At 32.0% G+C, this 20,300-nt stretch overlaps 3 protein-coding genes and 1 long non-coding RNA gene across 4 annotated transcripts; 1 reads left to right on the forward strand and 3 right to left on the reverse strand.

Moving 5' to 3' along the window:
* Positions 1-638: 638 nt before the first annotated feature.
* On the reverse strand, positions 639-3,641 carry LOC115966044 (heat shock factor-binding protein-like). Its single transcript, XM_031085382.1, has 5 exons — positions 3,519-3,641; positions 3,019-3,072; positions 2,082-2,105; positions 1,972-2,014; positions 639-1,057 (listed from the first exon to the last, which is right to left on the reverse strand). Exons 1-5 carry the CDS (start codon positions 3,519-3,521, stop codon positions 912-914), a joined length of 270 nt encoding a protein of 89 aa, XP_030941242.1. The 5' UTR covers positions 3,522-3,641; the 3' UTR covers positions 639-911.
* A 2,474-nt stretch (positions 3,642-6,115) lies between these two features.
* Positions 6,116-6,965, reverse strand: LOC115965941. Its single transcript, XR_004086228.1, has 3 exons — positions 6,817-6,965; positions 6,519-6,575; positions 6,116-6,422 (listed from the first exon to the last, which is right to left on the reverse strand). It is a non-coding gene; the product is annotated as an uncharacterized LOC115965941 (long non-coding RNA).
* Positions 6,966-7,721: 756 nt separating this feature from the next.
* Positions 7,722-13,888, reverse strand: LOC115963021. The gene is made up of 8 exons (XM_031081908.1): positions 13,743-13,888; positions 13,539-13,657; positions 12,222-12,265; positions 12,036-12,121; positions 11,662-11,770; positions 10,153-10,166; positions 8,977-9,078; positions 7,722-8,040 (listed from the first exon to the last, which is right to left on the reverse strand). Exons 1-8 carry the CDS (start codon positions 13,785-13,787, stop codon positions 7,918-7,920), a joined length of 642 nt encoding a protein of 213 aa, XP_030937768.1. The 5' UTR covers positions 13,788-13,888; the 3' UTR covers positions 7,722-7,917.
* Positions 13,889-14,655: 767 nt separating this feature from the next.
* On the forward strand, positions 14,656-15,215 carry LOC115963216 (dirigent protein 23-like). The gene has a single exon (XM_031082146.1). The coding sequence runs from the start codon at positions 14,676-14,678 to the stop codon at positions 15,213-15,215; it is 540 nt and encodes a 179-aa protein (XP_030938006.1). The 5' UTR covers positions 14,656-14,675.
* The last annotated feature ends 5,085 nt before the right edge of the window (positions 15,216-20,300 follow it).

Consider the following 20,300-nt stretch of genomic DNA (forward strand, 5'->3'; position numbering starts at 1 on the left):
TATAAAATATTAGATGTGCCTTAAGTCATGCTCTTAGAATTAATTCAGTTGCTGTCAGAGAGGAGTTGCTTTCTACAATAGAAGAGGGTTTGTTACTGGGTGCTTTGGTGGTCAAAGAAGCAAGGCTTGGATTGAACTGCCCTGGTTGGCACACGTGTTTTCAAATAAGACATCCAAGGTTCAAATTGCCCTGCTATCAAATTATCATAGAGAGAGAGAGAGAGAGAGAGTTTGGATTGAACCAGTTTCAGCATCCAAGGGAAAGCAAACCAATCAGCAAACACTATAGCTAAGTATGCTCAGAATATTAAGAAATTTGTAGCTTGTATAGAGGACCTTCCTGAATTCGGACCGGAACAACTGAAAAATAATGTAGCTCAAGTGTTTTAATGGGAATGGAAGTTATCTGATTTTCGAAAAAAAAAAGAAAAAGTTGAACACTTCAGCTTACAAAAATCCTAAATTTTATGATTCCCTACGGCCAGTCCCTAAATGTGTGCTTTTCACCATCAAACACAACTATTGTCAAAAGCTGAGCAGACACTTGAGATGGAATTTGAGACGGGTATATTTGAAACATGAAAACTTATAAAGCCAAGTTGAGTAATGTTGAGGAACAGGGCCACTTGCACTGCATGATCGATAAAAATATAATAATAATTGAAACAGATATTCATATTCATAACTTCCCCATTAATGTCAAACGACCAACACATTTCAATGGGGGAGAAAATAACTACTCCCAGCACTGTATTTCTGAAAGAAAAACAGCATTTAACTACAAAAACATATAAGGCACTAAATAATATTCCATAACAGCAGTGTTTTCATTCTCCAGACTAATCGCAGACAAAGAAAGTGGGCATCAAACCAAACTCATCACTCCATGTAAAACATGCACAGCATCAACACTATGCAGAACCTTCCTCTTTCTTCACATCATCTAACTGTGGCTTGGTTGGGGGAACTGGAGATGGAGAGCTCTCCACGCCCATCTCTGCTCGTAGATCGTTGATGCTTTGCTCCAATTCATTTATGCGGCCTCCCATCTCATCAAGTGAGCAGCAGTTAAGGAGACATAAGACCTCATCTTTTACCAGTTTTGCAGAAAAGAAAACAAGTACAATAACATGGTACACAAAAAAAATTTCCAAATATATTTAAATCTGTTGCTTTAGCAAACTGGAAGACAAAACCAGGAACAGAGAGAGACAGGTTCCAACTTATTCTCCCAGTGAAGCTTCCTGCTTGGGTGGCAGGTTGGGTCCTTTTTTTTTTTTTCATAAAATAAATATCCATGCATTTGTGGTCCAATAGCATCATCTGCATGAGAGTGAAGGTTTACTAACACTAATCCCTAGTTCCCTACTGATTATTCTTCCCATATGACCTGTTCATATATCAAATATCCAGAATACGAATGGCCAGAAATCAGGGGCAGAACTAAGTTCAAGCTTTGGAGACCATCAAACTCCCCCCCGCCCCCCTTTTTTTCCCATTCTGGTTTATTGGTAAGGTAACACACATCTAATAGATATTGAACCTATGACATAACATCACCCTCCACCTCATTCTTATAAGATGAGGAGGTGCCATTTGAGCTCATTTTTGAAATGCTTCCCCACATTCAGTGAACCTACTTCTCATATGGCAACCCAAGCTTAAATCACACACAATCCCCTCCCTGCCCCCCCACCCCTTCTTTTTCTTTTAGCTTTTTCACCCAATGCTAAATTCCCAGCTCTGACCCTCAGCCAATAATTAATTGTTCAAAGTAGAAATGATAGGCTACTTTCCTTTACATAAGATTCCTATATGAGAACCAATATTTAGTCTCACAGCAGATTTAAATACATTAGGGAACTTAGTTCATTTGTAGTGTTCCTAGCCTAGAGAAGTTATTCACCATCAAGTTAACAAATACGGCTTATCAACAACAAAAAAATAGTTAACAAATATGGTCAAGGATATTCTTTGTAACAATCGAGTCGGACATTTGTTGGAACCTTGTTTGCTGCAAACAAAATTTTGTTAGTTACAGCAAGACATTAGCTGAACATAAGCTCTATATTGTAACTTACCATCTGCTGCAGAAGATTTTGCACCTGAAAAGTTAATTAAAAAAGCATATCAATAACACCTTAACAAGAAAAATACAAAAAACAATGACAACAGTGAATTAAAAATTCCTCATCCGTGCACAAGCTACACCAATATTTATCTAATTATCATTGACATGCAAATGAATCACCATAGATTTAAGAAGCAAACACTCAAAATCATCAGTAATAACTAAGAACTTCATAGGTTCAACCTCAAAGAATATGCACAGCCAAACAATTTTATACAATTCAAATAGCTCAGACATCCGACTTCATCAGTCACACAACTAATAAGCAAAAAAAATTCATTTTGATCCATTCTTAAGGCCTGATAGAGTCCTTGGGCATCAAAAAGCATGTAAGTATTAAAATGACAGCATTTATTTTTGGGAAAATTACGAATTAACTCCCATTTGGAAACCATCACTAAACCTTCTAGTAGTTTGGAGAAAAATGAAATTGTCATACTTTCCATCCTAATTGACGGACTCTTGCAAATGATCAACAGAAGCCTAAAATCTAGTATTAAACACCATTTACAGCCAAAAAGACATGCAGCCAATTTTGCAAACACTCAAAAAAAAAAAAAAAAAAAATTAACACCAATTTCTACTACTACTACTACTTACCCACATGCAAACACTTCACATCCAAGATACTTAAATCCGTGTTTTCATCTCACACACGCATATCACATGTAAGAATCCATAAATCACAACAACAAAGCATTGGTTCCAAAACTACAGGGTCAAACAGTTATTGATCCTCACATGTGAAAAAAACTAATTGGGTTTGTTCACATTCGTTCTTTTCCGTCCTTCTATTCTATCTAAAATTCGATAAGCACACTATACTATATATAATACGACAGATTTAGTAACCTTTTGCATTATTCAGAGAATGTAGAGGAACTTACAAAAACAGTCATATCAGCAGTGCTTTGCTTAGGATCTTCCCCATCATGTCCATCCTGCCAAAAAAAAAAAAAAAACAAACCCTACATAAATGAAACAGAATCATCTCCTTCACAAAAGCTTGGATAAAAACATACATGACCCAAAACTAAAATTAAACCCATCACCAATTTCTTCAAGCACTTGCATAGAGATTAATCCAAAACCAATAATAAATAAATAAATAAACAATTCCAAGATTTCAAAGCATGTCCCCTAACATAAATAATGGAAAAAATTGCACATATACAACTACATTACACACGAATTAACCCTAAATTCTGCATTTTTGTGTAGTAGTGAAAATTGTTTGTTCGTGGAGAATAGATCTAAATGCTTTTGTGAAATCACATTTTGGTACAAAATAATAGGTGTTGAAATTTTTGAAACCCTAACTATACCTAAATACACCAGAAAAATTAACATACAGAAATGATAGAGAGTGAAATCAAGGACGGCATACCATTTTTTCTTTTTTTTCGTTCGGAGGTGAAGCCGTGTGGGTGCGTGGTCCGTACAGCAGCTACAATGGTTCGCGTTGTGGGAGTGGGAGTGGGAGTGGGAGTGCGAGAGAAGAATGAAACAAAAATGGTTCGGGTTAAAATGTGTGCGTGCGTGCGCTCATCTCAAATTGGCCCCCTTCTTTTGCTACAATTACATCAAATGCCATTCTTTCAGAATAGTTTTTTTTTTTTTTTTTTTTTTTGGAATTAAATTAGAGCATTTGCATCAAACATTTGCAAAATAGAAAAAAAATGCTTCACTTTTACACATTTAATTCAACTGAAGTTAAAAATGTGTAAATTTGTAAAGTTGTTACAATTATTGTGTAAATTTATATCGATATTATTCATTTTGCATATAATTTTTTATTATTTCTTTACGTATCTTGAGATTAAAAGAAAAGAGTAAATGATGATTATTATTTGTGAAGAAAAAAAAAATATTTTAAAAAATTATGAAAATTTGATATTTTAATGTTATGTAGTGTAAAATAAAAAATCTAATGTACAATATTTTGAACAGTGAATATATAAAATAGAAAAATTAAGTTTTTATGCTGAAATAGATGAAATTTTTTGCACGAACTGATGTGAATGCTTTTACACATACTTCCTATAGAATAACCCTCGTTTTGAGTTTTGAGAAAATTAAAAAAAATTAGATTTTTCCAATAATAATAGAAGCATAATAGTCTAAATTTTGAAGAAAAAAAAAATCTGTTAACCAAACCCTAATCATGGTTTGGTGACAAACAAATAATATTTCACCTAAAAATATTTCTAATCATGGTTAGGTCTGATTGAGGGAATCTTATCAAAATTTGGGATAAGTTTGATTTTGTAAAATTAACCCTTTATGTGGCTTAGGATTAATTTTATTTTAGACTAAAATAAAAATTATACCCCTAAAATTCGGAGTAATTTTGATTTTTCCCTTTAAAATTTCAAAATTTTGATATGTTCCCTTAACATCAGATATCAACTAAATTTGCTCCATTCTATGCATGAATATTACATTAGACAGTAAAATTACTAACTTGTTATACAAAATCCTCCCAACTCTCGATCCAACCTCAACTTCCCATGCTAATAGGTACTCTAATTTCACACCCAAAAAAAGATTACTACGACAAATAGGTGTCATAAATGAAGGATAAGAATTAAAAGCAGGCAAGTCAAAACATCAATTTGTCAACTACCAATCTTGAAGGAGCTTCTTACATCACATTGTTCTTGAGGACCAATGGCCAAATCAATAACATGAACAACTTACTAGTTACTAGTAATTCCTCAGGGTATTGGTTAACAATTCAGTTAATGAAAGTTTTTATGGAAAAAAAATAATAATAATAATAAATGTTTTGACAGCTTTTTTCATTCCCTATAAAATATATTGCTAATCAATGCTCTAAAAACACTTATTAGCATTTCCCTAAATAATTACAAACATACAACGAAAATGTGTACATCACAAAGCTTCCCTTCTTGTTAAGCATTAGACCTCAATTTAGAAGCTCCTCGTATTAAAATCATTGGAACTTTCATTGATCTCTTTTCCTTTTATTTTTTTGAAGGGCTTCTTTGAACATCAATAAGCTTAACTAATATAAGTAAATAGTAAATACTAAACTCCATGGTCATTTTTGTCTTTTTAGCCTTAGCACTTTTTCATTACTTAACCAAATTTGAAGCCATATAGGCATATATATTTATATGAGGTAATCCACTCAGATAATTGAAACTTTGAAAGCAATGCTAGGAGCGCCATGGTGTTCAAATTTCAAATCTTTCGGCCTTAAAAATAAAAAGTAATGAATGATACGGGAACAGTAAAGGGAACTGGGCCTATTAAAGAATAATAAATAAATAAAGGGGACTGGGGAGAGATGACTATAAGGCAAAGTGGACCCTGAAGAGAGTCAAAATGCCCATTGTTTATCGGTAAGAATAATAATACATAAACCCAGCCCATATGAAAGCCTCAACTTTAGCCCCAAAGAGAAAGAATTAAAAGCAAAAACCTTCATCATAAATACTAAAAAATTCAACCAAAACAAAAACAAAAAACAACCAACTCAGATTAATAATGTCACTACAAGCTAAGTACTTCATAATTCATAATGTAACAAATAACTAGAAATAGATCAATAATAATCCCAATCTAGTCTTCTATATACCAAGCATCCTAAGACTTTCCATCCAAGAGAGTATAACTTGAAAATAAAAGGACCCTTAACCATTCCAAAATCATTTTTAACAAGTTTACCATACGGGACCTGTGCTTTATAGGTTTTTTTTTTCTAACTTGTAGACTCCACCAAGGTTCAGTCCTTAAGCAAATCTAAATCCAACTATGTAAACTTGCTATACACACCCCTAAGTGAGCAAATAATATAATCTAAGTCAAGAAACACAAGGATGGGATTCAGAGTAAAATGTAGGGAAAGTGAAGCATAAACAATTTCATAAAAATTTGTTGAAATATATAAAATAAAATAGCAAGCTTTCTTGCAACCTAAAAAATGGTATTTAGCATTCATAGTATAGATGGCTGATTGAACATTCTTCAATCTCAGAACAAGAAACCAGTTATGGCCAGAAAAGAAAACTCAACCTGCTGTTTTACAGTCATGGAAAAATTGTGTAAGAGTTTAAAGACAATCAAAATTCAGCTAAGGGGGGTATAAATCTACTTTTCCTTTCGTTTCTCTTTGTGTGCTTTATGGTCCACATAAGGATATTCAGATGGGGCAGACCATAGACCCCATAGTATAACAAGATGGAGACAGAGAAGCAGTGCAGATGAATAAGCATTTGAAGGACAGATATTCCAGCAAATTTCAACCCCTATAAACAAAAATATACTGCACAACGCAAAGATGGACAATAAGTGAATATGATTGAAGAAATAATCAATAAATAACTATAGCAGTAAGGCATGGATAATGTGAGCAACCTACAATAGCAATGTGGGAAAGGGTGTTCGCCACAATAGGTAAGGTAAACTATAGAAATACCTGCAGCAGACACATGGAATGGGAGTTGAGACTTTTTCACTTCTAATAAAATGATATGTTTCCACTATCAATAGTTAATTTTATGAACAGTATATTTTATAACCATAATTGTAAACCATGATATCAGTATGCACTAATTATATGGGCTTTTACTCAGACTTATCCTAGCAGTTTCAACACAAAAGTGTAAGTGTATAGAATTATAGATTACTCCCTCCATTAAATGAAAGGCTCAACGAACCTCAGTAAAATCTAAAAAAGAAGGCAGACAGCCACTGCTTCAAGTGGCAAGAGAGGCAGCTCAGCAAGGAAGAAATTAAATTGTCAAGGTTGGCTTCATTGTCAGTAGACAAAAGGTTAAAAGGCACTAGTGATTCTGAACCCGCCTAGATTTCCAATTCTTCGGGAAATTGGTCAAGATAGATGACAGCACCTTTTAACTATTTTCTTTTTCACAGAGAAAGCAACCTCCTCTTAGGGCCTCACATCCTAAAAACATACTTTCATTGATAGAAGTGTTTGTCTATAAATGAAAAACCTCATCTTAATGCAAGGATAGATGTGGAATGCAAGGTTCCTGTTTTCAGTGCAACTGACTTGAAGCAAGTGTTCTATGCTATAATTCTGATCCTTGAGCACTTTAAAACTGGAGGTCGAATTTTCTCCAAATAGGGCAGGATGATGCAAGTATAGGTCCTAGTGTTTTCTCAAAAAGAAAACTATTTTAATTTAGTCTTATTTTATTTTACAAGCCGAGGTCCTATTAGTTTATTAGGTTATTAATATTATAATTTCTATAAGGAAGTTTATTTTTGTAATAAGGCTATTAGGGTTTCCTACACCAATTAGAATTAGGGCTTAGTGTTCCTTGAGCAAATTTAATGAAGAAGGGTTTCAGGAACAAAAATGGTTACTTGAGCAAATTTAATGAAGAATTGAGAATAAAATTAAAGAAATATTTTTTTCTTCTTTTTTGGAGTATGAGTGTTAAGAATCATCCTCCCTAATGCATTGTAATCCCATTCGAAATGTTTGAAGGAGAATGATTGCTTGCTTCAGAGTGATTGGTCGCATCCCCTTTATAGATTGAAGGGGCACTACTTGTATATGTTATGCTTCATTATCAAGCTTTTTGTCTTTTGATCCTAATGCTTTATCTAGACTGCTTATTGTTTATACGAATTGCAATGAAAGCCCTTGCTGAGTCCCTGCTCTAAATAAATATTGAAGAAGGAATTGGCCACCTTTCAGTTTAAACGAGTTTAGTTTGTATACAAGTTCCTTCCATAATCTAAACAAAGATATACAATATCCGAATGAGAAATCAAAATTTACATAATGTTCAGTTCATTTCTTGAAGCTGAATGACTACATCAAAGCTGAATTTTTGACCTGCCTCAAATGTGGCTTCAAGATCTTCGAAGCTCTGCTCAACTCTCAAGTCTTTGCAGACTTTTAAACCTTCCTGCAATAATTTAAAAGCACAGAACTAAATTTAGGCTCCGTGGGATTGTACATAACACAAAATCTCGATAGCCAAGAGAATGGGGTAATCGTGTTGTTGGATGATGCATGACTAGGAATAGAGATTAGGCATCAATGTAAGTGAAGTACATGAACAATGATTTAAATGATGGAAGAAACATTACACTTCATCATGGCTGTGTTCTTTTGTAACAATCAGTTAATGCACTGATGTAACGATTATACATGGCATATACAAGAAAGCTTGGTTAAGCAGTTAGTCAACAATTGTCAAGAGTGTTTAGTTACAAAGTAGATAACCTAAGCCACCTGACTTTGCACCTATGAAGTATGAACAACAAAGTCTAAGAATTTGTTAAGAGGTCTTTGATTGAAAGTATACACTATTTAGTTTAGAACTGAGTTTTCTTCCGATAGCAATCTTGAAGAGTTGTTAGCAATCTTCCGATGCAAATTTACAATAATGCTATTATTATCCTTAACATTGACCACCCACTCATTGATCATTTCGTCCCTCATAATGTTTAATGGGAAGACAAGTCCTCTATGTTCAAACCATGCACAAGCGATTAAGGATAACATTCCAGGCACTAAATCAAACTACAATACACAATGTTCTAGAATTTTTACGATTTGGTGTCTTTTTGGTATGGTTGTATAAATCACCCCCTCTGGCACTCCTTTAATAATCAATCTTACTTATCCAAAAAAAAAAAATTTGAAACCATGATTTCAATTTCCTACCATCAAATGCAGGCATTAGAAGGCATTCACCTACTATTATCGAGCACATTAATGAAGCTAACATATTGAAGTAAATAGAGAGCATTGTCTAGATAAAGGAGACAAAAGAAAAATAAGTAAAATATCATGTAATTTAAATAAATATAAAAATAAAATAGAATATCATACCTACCTTTTCTACATATTCAGCTATGGTAGAGTTAATCACCTCCTTGATTACTTGCTCGTAAACTTTAGAAGGTCCAAGGACCTCTAACAGAATGTCGTTTGGTATCTGCTAGACACAAAAAAGGTATAATGCAACCCCCACCACAGTCAACAAAATTCTGCATCCATTATGCTTGTGTCTGTTTGTGTGCAATGTATATCAATCCACGTAAACATATATAATTGTGTTAGTACAGATCTTTCTCTCTTACACACACTGAGACACAGACACATGCATGCATTCCTATCTGTGTTCATGGGAGTGTCCCATTGTGCATGCATCTCTATTGGATGGTGTAGATGGATGCAACCACATGGATAAGATAAAAGTTATCATAACAGATTCAAAGGAGCCATAAATAAAACAAGAGAGCTTCCAACCCACACGGCCATGGTTGCATTTGAAGAATAATAACTTTCAAACACAAATCATACTGTGGGGAGAGAGATAGAGGAAGGAGAAGAAGAGTATAAGTTATAAAATCAAAATGGAAAAAACTCTAATGGTTTCATTTAAAGAAGAACCACTTCTAAACACTGGAAAAAAAGACAGTACAATAGAAGGGAAAAGAGAGAGAGAGAGAGAGAGAGAATTAGTCCCATTACCCAAGCAGTTGATATTGGTTGAGTAAAGGAATTACCCTCAATCTCACTCTCAGTTCACCTAATTGTAAAAATTAAAGGTGTTTCTAGTAGCTTGGTAAGCATATGAATTAATGTTTAGATAATGAGCCATACTATATTAGGAAAGAAATTTTATTTTTTTTCTATTTCTGGTCAGGAGGGAGAGATAATCTCAAAAGATTTCATCGATAGGCAACAGACACACACATATATAGATTTTCAACAAACAAAATTTGATATGCCACACACACACACATATAGATTTTCAACTAACAAAACTTGATATGCCAGATATTTTCCCCAACCAAACCTTTTCCAAGCCTTTATCTGTAAGATGCATCAGGCATGCATCATGTGTTGCTGGTCGTGGTTGGGGTTGATGATGTGTGTCAAGAATGCCACAGTGAGACATCCTTCACTTACACTTGAAAACCATTTCCCAATTGGATTACTAATCACAATAAGTTAAACAAGTTGATTGCAGGTTGCAGCAGAATCAAAGTACACAGAAACTTACATTTGGTGTTTTTCCTGAGTTGTCAAATTGTTTGTCCAAGACAAAATAGCCAAGGGAAGAAATCATGAAAAGAAAATGTGAGTTATATTCATAGGAGGAAACCAAAAAAAGAAATGCGGTAGATGAAATATATATATATATATATATATTTACAAAATTATTTCCTAACTTATATCGTTTAGACAATTTATATTAGCAGTCAAATTAACAGTGTTCAAGCATTCAGAAAAGGATGAACTAAATATCTCTGTTCATGTTGCTTTTATTTTTCAATACAAGTTTACACAAGAACTCCCTCTTGTGGCAAAGAACTCTGGAAAGAGTGCGATAATCAACTGAAGAGCACAAGAGAGACTACTGCTAGAAAATGTCAATGAACAATGGAGATGAGGCAATTGCCTTGCTATGCTTGTAAGCCTGTCTCTATTTCACGTTCTAGCCCTTTTATCAATGTTTTTATTTTTGGAAGTTACTAGTACTAATGATGATTTGAAGACATTTTTTTTCCTAAACTAGACTTGTATCCATTCTCAAACTTATATGTTTTACCATATTTGATAATAACTCCCAGTATTCAGTTATCATTTTTAAAGCTCTGTTACATACAGTCCATAATTTCTAAGCTTCAACTCTCAATAAATTATTATAATGTGTATAGATTACATCAACCATGTCACTTAAAGAACACAGATGGTCAACAAAAGTCATGGTTGAAGCAACAAACAGTACCAATATTGGAGGACACAATGGTCTGATATTTTTAATTGCCTATTAGAGGAGTAATTTCTCAAACTGCATGCACCTAAGAACACAGAAGTGGTACCAAGAAGTGCATGGTTAGAGCATGTGGAGGCCCCTCCATAAAAACCACAAGTACATGGAGTGCTGCTCTAAACTAGTCAACCACAACAAAGGATAGTTAAATAGTCATTAAATGATTGGAAGCCACTTCTATTGACCACTGTAACTCTTCATAGATGACCATATGCAGTTAGAAAACAAAATCAAAAACAAAAAACAAAAGAAATAAGGGTATGTTTGGTAACTGTTTTTTTTTCTTATTTTCTGTTTCCAAAAATAATTTTCTATTTTTGAGACTAAAAAACTTGTTTGGCAATCCAAAATGAACAGAAAACAAAAACTGTTCTTAAAACTCAAATTGTGAAGGAAACTGAGAACATACAAAAGGCTATTTTTCCAGTTTCTACTTTTCAAAAATCAATGAAAACATGCATTTAACTTAATGAATGTGTCTCATTTAATGAGTTAGTATTAGAGTTCAAATCCTAGTAACAACATATTTTAATATTTTCTATTTTTTTCTTCAAAAAACTTTTTTTTTTTTTTAATTTCAATTAACCAAACATGTTTTTGATTTCAAAAATACAAGAAAATTGTTTTTTCTTTATATTCCCCAAAACAAGTTTTTGAAAATAGAAAACAAAAATTGTTACCAAACATAACCTAAGCTTCTCCTTAATAAAATATACATCAAATTGAAAATCTTACCTCCTTTTACCCTTCGAAAGCCGGGTATTGGCTGTGCTGCAGCAACCATTTTGTCAAAAACATTGTCAAAAATTGCCTGAGTTTTGGCACCAAAAATCTCAACACTTATCTGGTGAGAAAAATTACAAATATAATTTGTGGTCAAAACCTCAACACTTATCTGGTAGTAAAATTTACAAATACCATTTATTGTCAAAATTCAATAATTGCAAAATGCAAAGACTATTTATGAACATATGCATTACAAATTTGTCAATCCACCAACAAAAAAAATAAACAGAACAAAGGTGATCTCTATAACAATATGGGAATAGATGTCTTCATATCATCAATAATACTACTAACTACCAAAAATAAAAACCATTTTAGCATACCTTTAGTTCTCTACCGTTACTAGTACTCGTTGCAGCAACAGAAAAATCATCAAACTGAGAAGAAGAAACTCCAACATCTTTGACACCTAAAAAGTAGCACAAACCATTATCGTGCAGAATAGTTAATAACATCATTAGGAAGAAGCTCAACGGTACATTTTGGAGGAGAATAAATTAGATCTGCACCTGATATTACAGCACAAACAGCAGGATGATATTTATGAATTCTCCTGCAAAGTGAAAGGGAAACATGAAGATCAAATAAGAAATACATGTGGAATTTTTCAGTAGTAAAAATGACTGGAATTGATACATTAAACGACACATTTTTTGCAAGACCTCATACAATATATATATATATATGCCCCGAATAATTTAAACTAGTCTATAATACTTATGAAGCACTTAAAAATAAGTCCATTTTAAACAGAGACATTATAGAACTACAATCAATGACCTCAATCTCAATTGTTATGGTGATGCACTGATGCCTCCCTATTATATACTACCAACTTCTTCATCCAAAATATAATCTAAGCCACAATGGATTGACATTTTTCCATGGTACATCCAATCTCCTCTTAAGTCCCCTCCCCCTTCCCCCCCCCAAAAAAAAAAAAAAAAAAGTGAATTACACTAAATTCCCTCAGGATTTATCAAAATGACCCTCCCCCCTTGAGGTTTTTAAAAAAGCAACAAATAAGTCTATGCCCTCTAACATTACTACCCTAATTAGAATATTCCTTTTTTTTATTTTTTTTTTTAAGAAGAGTCTCTCTCATTTGTACAAACCTCAATCATTTATAAAATCTCAAGGGAGAGGAGTGTCACTTTGTCCATAGTTTGTGTTTGGGTAGGCTTTATTTATTTATTTATTTATTTTTAAAGGCATGTTCTGTTAAAAGTCAGGCATGGACTTATCTATTGCATTAATGGTATGTTTGGATGGCAGGATCTGGGCACATAGATTTGCAGTTTGATGATTAAAATCCAAATACCTTGTTTGGATAGTTTACGAAGGTCAAGTATTTGGAATTCACAAACCCGTCAAGGATTTTAAACCTTAAAATCCTTGAATTTGAAATAACTTCTAAACCCATAAAATTTTAAAAATCCAAATGACATACTTAAATATTTATGGATTTGGAATTAAGGCATTTCAAACCCGTCACTTTAAAATTCAAGTATCCAAACGCAACCTTAAAGAAACCTCAAAAACCTCAAGGTTGGAGTTTCAGTATCATTTCATTAATCCTCAAAAAAGTTTGCTGTAATTTAACTATAAAAAAAAAAAAAAAAAAAAAATTATGACAAATGAGTTTGCATATAATACATTTTTTAACAACCAAAATACATAAATTGCTTTATCATACCCCCCCCCAAAAAAAAAAAAAAAAACCTGCATTATTTTGGGGTGTGCCAAAACATTATTCACATTGAAATATCAATAAGCATAACTTAATGATTTTAAAGTAAAGAAGACAAAGTTGAAAACTTTTATACCTTTTCATTTGATGTGGAGCGTCATATCTGAAATGAGGTGAAAAACGCAAGCTTCCGGGAGTAAAGCCGTTTAATACTGTTTGCTTGTGTTTGTCTTTGTGTTTGTGACTTACTGTTATCTGTACCCAAAACTCCAATTTGTGAAGTAAGTAATAAATTATATACTATTAGAATGTAATGAAAAGTTAGAGGAGAGAGAGGAACCTTTGGATTTAAAGCTGAGAAGAGAGAATTAACGGCTATTTCCATTATTATCTTCAATTCTCTCCCTTGGGTTTTTGGCTCTCCAAGCAATGCTCAGTGAGTGTCACACTGCTCTCAGAAAAAGAGACCGTGGTGGAAACGACGACGTTGTGGCGTTAGGAAGTAAAAACGATGGCGTTTCTTTGTAACAAAACAGTATCATGTTTGAATCTTCCGAATAAGATTTTATTTTCTCAATTTAATTTAACAATGTAATAACTAGTAACTACTGCATCAATTTTCTAAAACTAAAAAAAAAAAACTATCACATCATTAAATTTTTTTTTTTTTTTTTGAGGGACAAACATCATTTAATAATTAAAGTAATCCTTTGGGATCAATTTTTAATAATATGATATTAGATATATAATTTATACTCTAATCCATAAAAATGTATTTGCACAAAATCCTTATACGTTTTCTTTAGATTTATTACCTGGACAAAAAGTATAAATATATAAAACAAAATATCTACATAATTCCTTAATTGGTGACTTGGTGCACTTTAAACCCCTCAATTAACTTCAATCATGTAATTGTATTTACTAATAAATCACATAGTTTAATTAGTTTTTCTTGAAAAATATAACATCCCTTTTGTATCTTTTTTTAATCAAATTAAGTGGTTGTATTTCATTCTCAAAAAAAGAAAAAAAGAAAAAAAAAGTGGTTGTATTCAATTGTAAACCTAAGATATACTTAAATAATTTTATCTAAGTTTTGTCCATAAAATATTAAACAAGGTATTGTATTTTAGTCTTTTTTTTTTATTCCTCTCAAGTATGCGTTGCCTTGAACATGCCACCCGCACTAGATTATAAATAGAGATCAAAACCCCATGTAAAAGGAGTACAAACAAAGTCACTCTATCTATTCTATTCCTAGTAGTTGATAATGGCAACAAGCTTTTCACCAAAAATTCTTACCAATATCTTCTTGGTATTGGTCGTAACCGCGGCCATGTATGCAGCCAAAGCTACGGACCATAAAGAAACCAAGCTATCCTTTTACCTTCATGACATCGCAGCCTTCGGCGACCCCAAAGCCACGACGATCCCAGTTGCAGGCATTGCTGGAAAGGCTTGGACATTCACCCAATTTGGCACCGTCTATGTCGTCGACGACAATATCACCAAAACCCCAGATCCAAAGTCACCCAAAGTTGCGCAATTTCAAGGCCTGTACGTGACAGCCGCATTGGATGGGTTGCGTGCATTTGCTACGGCATCAATACTGTTCACAAATGAAGAGTACAACAGAAGCACCATACAAATACAAGGTACTAATCAGGATCCTGATACAGAGGTTGCAGTGGTGGGCGGGACTGGGAAATTCCGATTTGCTAGGGGCTATGCAACTTCTAAGATATATTTCTTGGACACTGCTACCCAACACTCGGTTGTCCAGTTGAATGTCACGGTGCAAACTAGTTGAAAATATTGATGGGGTCATAGATATAAGATATGGACCGTTTCTGTTAAATAAGAATTGACATGATAATAAGGGCTTGTGTCCGGTGGCTAGTTTCACTGGACATATTGAAATGTGGATACGTGTTTGTATCTTAGCGTATCCAGTGGAACTAACCACCGGACAAAAGCCTCTTGTTGTGTTATACTCCCATTTGTGTTTATGGTTTAAAAGCAATAATATCGATGTCCTGTGTTATTGAAATAAACTAATAAAGTAGTGGATTTCATCTTTGAAATTTTTTTTTTTTTTTTTGGCACTCATAAAGCATTACTATTACCATTTTTCTCAAAAAAGAAAGAATTAAAAAAAAAAAGTATTTCTATCATCCCATGCCTGAAATTATTCACTCTTCCAAAGAATCCTATCACTACTGCCTAGTGATCCTTCTCTCTAATCGCAAATTGCCATCTATTGTAAGATGCTAGTCATGCAATGTAAAGAAAATCTAAAACCTTCATGTTTGTAAGTTTGAAATCTTCATGTTTGTGAGTTTGAATGGATATGCCAAGATATTGAAATTTTCATTCAAAGGATTAAAAATTTTAGTTTATGAAAATTCAACGGTTGATGTAAATGATGTGGTACTAAAAATTATTTTAAATTAGTCGTAATCCCGTGTGATGTATGTGAATATCTAATTATTTTGTAATGAAATGTAATATATAATTTATTTTCTAAAATACTCATAAAATTATATAATTATGACTAATCATCTATAACAAAGCGTTTTTCTTATAAGAGAATTTTATTTTAGATGTATTAAACTATTAATCAATAAATTTTCTTTATATAACCTGTAAGGACTAGGACATTGATAAGTCTGAGGATGAGCAAGTAATTGTTAAACGTTCCCAATTAAAGTCTCAAAGATGGGGAACAAGTGGGAGGCAATCCGAGGAGGAAATCCTCCTCGGATATGATAAAAATAGTTCACAATATGTACTCCATCTGTCAACCTAATCCTCCAAAAAGCTCCAATAAAAGAGACATATTTCATGAACATACGAGAATGAAGGAAACCCAAAAATATCCAAAGGAAAACTACCACCACCGCATTAAATGCACTGCAACTACTTTTCTGATCACATTTATGTGGAGAATACCTCTGAACAGTACTACCTTAGCTACCACAACTCACAGAAAACCAGAGAGGGTGTCTGATGGGACAGGTACTCAAGTAAAGGTTCGGATGATCAATAGGTGGAGGGTGAAGATGATCCAAAAGAGGATATATAAGGTGAAAGACTCTTCATGGAGAAGGGATCGAAAAAAGGAAAACAGAACACTATAGTAATCAAAATTGTCTCTGTATTTAACTATGATCAATATACATGATTATAGCCTCCTCAGACCGAAAGTCTGTTAATGTCAATACATCTCGTTTGTGCCTAATTGTCATTTAATTCCATATTAGCCGTTGTTCAATTTATTAAGACCTAGTTCTTTGACCCACACTCTACAAATTTATTGTATTGAGCTCATTGGACCGAGATCCCCTATACTTTGGGTTTGGGCCACAAATCAGGACCACACATAACCGTTTACCAAACTAATAAAGGGTTTGGTAAACAAAGGGCAAGAATCTTTTTTTCCCCCTAAAATAAACAATGTTATACTACTTTATTAATATTTTTTAAGTAATGACTTTTGTGTTCTCTATAAATAAAAAATTATATATATATTTTTTGCTTTCTTTTAATATTAAAATTTTTATCTACTCATATTATGAGCCAATTTGCTAGTGATAGAATATAGTGTGTATTAAAATATTTTTGCCACTGTTCAAAATTTCAACTTGTAGCCTTCTATTTTAATGTCATCCTTAATCCCAAATCACACACTTTCTCTCTCTCTCTCTCTCTTAAAGTATACAAAGTATGACCATGATCTCTCTTCTTGAATACAATACTTATCTCAATACATTCATAAAATATACCTAATCAAAACAAATCCATATGAAGATGCTTTTCAAACAAACAAAATGTCATATCAATCATCACTTAACAATGATTAATTTGACTAATTAGAAAAACAGTTTGTTGTTGATAATCTATTAAGATTATTTTTTCTATAAAAACTGCAAATTTTTTCACCCAAATAGATTGTCCAATAAACAACTATTAGCAAAATCTCATTATTAAGTTTCTATAATAATCATAGTAATAATAATAATAATACAATTACAAAAGCAAAAATATGTCACTCATTCAATTATTTTTGTTTGACTAAACTTAGCTTTTATCTAAATAAGTGACATTATAGAATGCTTCTAATAAAACTATTAGGAGTACTTTCTCTACAAAAACTACAATTTTGCCTACCCAAAAGGATAAAAAATAAATGAAAGAAACTTCATAAAGTCTCATAGTTTAACATCTAAATGGATCACTAAAAAAAAATCAAATTCTAACTCGCAAAACAACTAATTATTAAATTAAATCAATTCAAACCAATAGGATAAAGAAAAACAATGTGATCAGGAATTGGAATAACAAAATTCCTAATAAATATGCATAAAAGTCGATACAAATTTGCCAAAAAGATTTAAAAAAAAAAATGTGATGTGACAATTAAATCAACAATAACAAAAATAACCATTAACGGAAAAAAAAAAAAAGTAGTTAAAACAATAAAAAAAATTCACTAAAAAAGAAACAAAATTGGAGAGAGAGAGAGAGAGAGTATTGACCTTTTTACCATGAACAACTTGGACGGAATATGGGAGAGCGGTGGAAAAGAAGTAAAAAGAAATTTATAAGATAATTAAGATGTAAGAGTTAGGATAAAAGTATATGAAATATTGAAAAAAGCGAAACGGTAGAATTTAGAAAGTAATAATGGAAAAATTTAAAAATATATATAGGAATTCAAATAAAAAATTTAAGAAGATAGAGATTGGAGGAGATGAAGAATTGAACTAAAAAGACAATGGTTGAAGAAGATGAAAGGTTGAACAAAGTAAAAATTATAAAAATTAAAAAATAAGAAAGGATGCTAATGACGTGGCACAAAAAGAGCTTTGTGTGTGTATTGATATTGTTTGTGGTTTTAGATTATTCATTGAGTTTATTGTTTCTGTATAAAGATCTAAATTAATGTAGGTCAATATGTAAATGCAAAATTATACATAAAGTTAAAATCGTCAAAGTTGAATGTGTAAAGTCAGTGTGTGTGTGTATATATTTATTTATTTATTGTCAACAAAATTTAGGAATAAAAAATAAATAACAAAAAGAATGATTATGTAACCAATGACATGGCAGATGAGGTAGCAAAATACAAGTATAGTAACAATAAATACTAGGTTTTAGCTTTTTGATATATATATATATATATATATAGACTTATGACAACCACAATATATAGATTCATTTGTAGAGAGGATCCTAAGACCTTTTTGTTTACCTTTAATAAGTCTTAACCATTTCACATCAACAAAATTATTAACCATTAAAAAAATTTAGAAGAACCTTTAAGCATACACATCATATAAGGTGTTTTCCATTATTTTTTCAATCACCAAAAGTCAAACTGTGGAACATGAATTCCGGGTTTGAATTTCTTTGATTCTACCTGCCATAGGATTTATTTCTTAAAAAAAAAGCATTTTTAATTCTAAAGTCTAAACCCAAATTTTTAGTTACATGCCAAATTGTATTAAATTTTTGGATCCAAATTCCAAACCTATACCATTTATATTTGAAAAACACAAACTCGCTTGTTTATTTAACAATGAATAGAGTCGAAAGGGTTGAGTCAAGTTGTGTTCACTGAAACTTGAACATTTGAAATATTATTTACATAAATTCAGGTATTGAGAATCATTTTTATACTATATTAAATAATATTTTAAGAGAAAAAATGAGACACAGTTACTTTTGTATTTTTTTTTTTATAGGTGACAGTTATTTTTGTTATATTGAGTATGTTTTTGTAAATAAAATTAATATTGAGGCATTTTAAAATTTTAAATACATGCATAATCGAAACGATTTCAAGTACATAACTTGTAAGATCAAACCTTTCCCAAACTTACATTGTTCTTTCTCAAAAAATAAAAAAAATCTTGGGTTTAAAGATTTGAACCTAAACCCTCACTATTATGAATGGGTTGAGATTAAAAAAAAAAAAATCCTACTAAATATCCATTGTCATCCATGTCCACTATGATTAATTATTCTGTATAAAGTTGCATGCAAGATTTCTCTCTCAAAATTATAAGGTCTAACTCCATGGGAAACATGAGCTCTCTTGTTGTTCTTTGAGTAGTGCCCTCTTCTTATTTTTAAGAGAGCATATTTCATTCTAGAGATAAAACATGCGATGCCTTATTAGAATTTGATTGACAGCAAACATATGTTCTCATAATGTACCCATCATTTGCAAATACAAATTTTTTGTATCACTTTTTTATATTTCACTTTATATTTCATCAATTACAACATGTTATATATATATATATTTTTTTTTTTTCATTTTAAACTTTGACTATTTTTTAAAGAAAGTTAAATAAATACATGACAAATTTTGATCGATGAAACATAAAATAGAACACAAAAAGTGGTACAGAGAATTTATATTCATCACTTGCTACCATTGGTGCCTCATATTTTCCATATGACCTATTTCTCACTTAATTCTTTCAAGTCTTTGTTGCACGCAATGGTTAATTGCTATACAAGTTTTTGGTATTTTCTTAAAACTGAGAACTAAATTTGGTGGCAATCCCGTAAATACATCGAAAATTTGTAGGGCCACACTATATGTTGTCTCCTTCAGACTAATCAAAATTTGTTTTCAAAATGGGAGCCAAACACAATTTTTGGTTTTCTCTTCCTGAAAACTTGTTTTAAAAAATAAGAGCCAAACACAAATCAGGTGAAAACTGTGTTTTGAAAACTGGTTTCAAATATAATTTTTAGAAAAAAAAATTCTAAAAGTTTGGAGAACAAAAAATACAAAAATTGGAAGACCAAACAGGCTCGAGTCTCCTTAAATCCTAAAGTCAAACGACAAGTCGCATACCAAACGGTATGTCGTTGAGTC

Source organism: Quercus lobata, chromosome 10 (assembly GCF_001633185.2).
Source record: "Quercus lobata isolate SW786 chromosome 10, ValleyOak3.0 Primary Assembly, whole genome shotgun sequence".
Classification (NCBI taxonomy): Eukaryota; Viridiplantae; Streptophyta; class Magnoliopsida; order Fagales; family Fagaceae; genus Quercus; species Quercus lobata.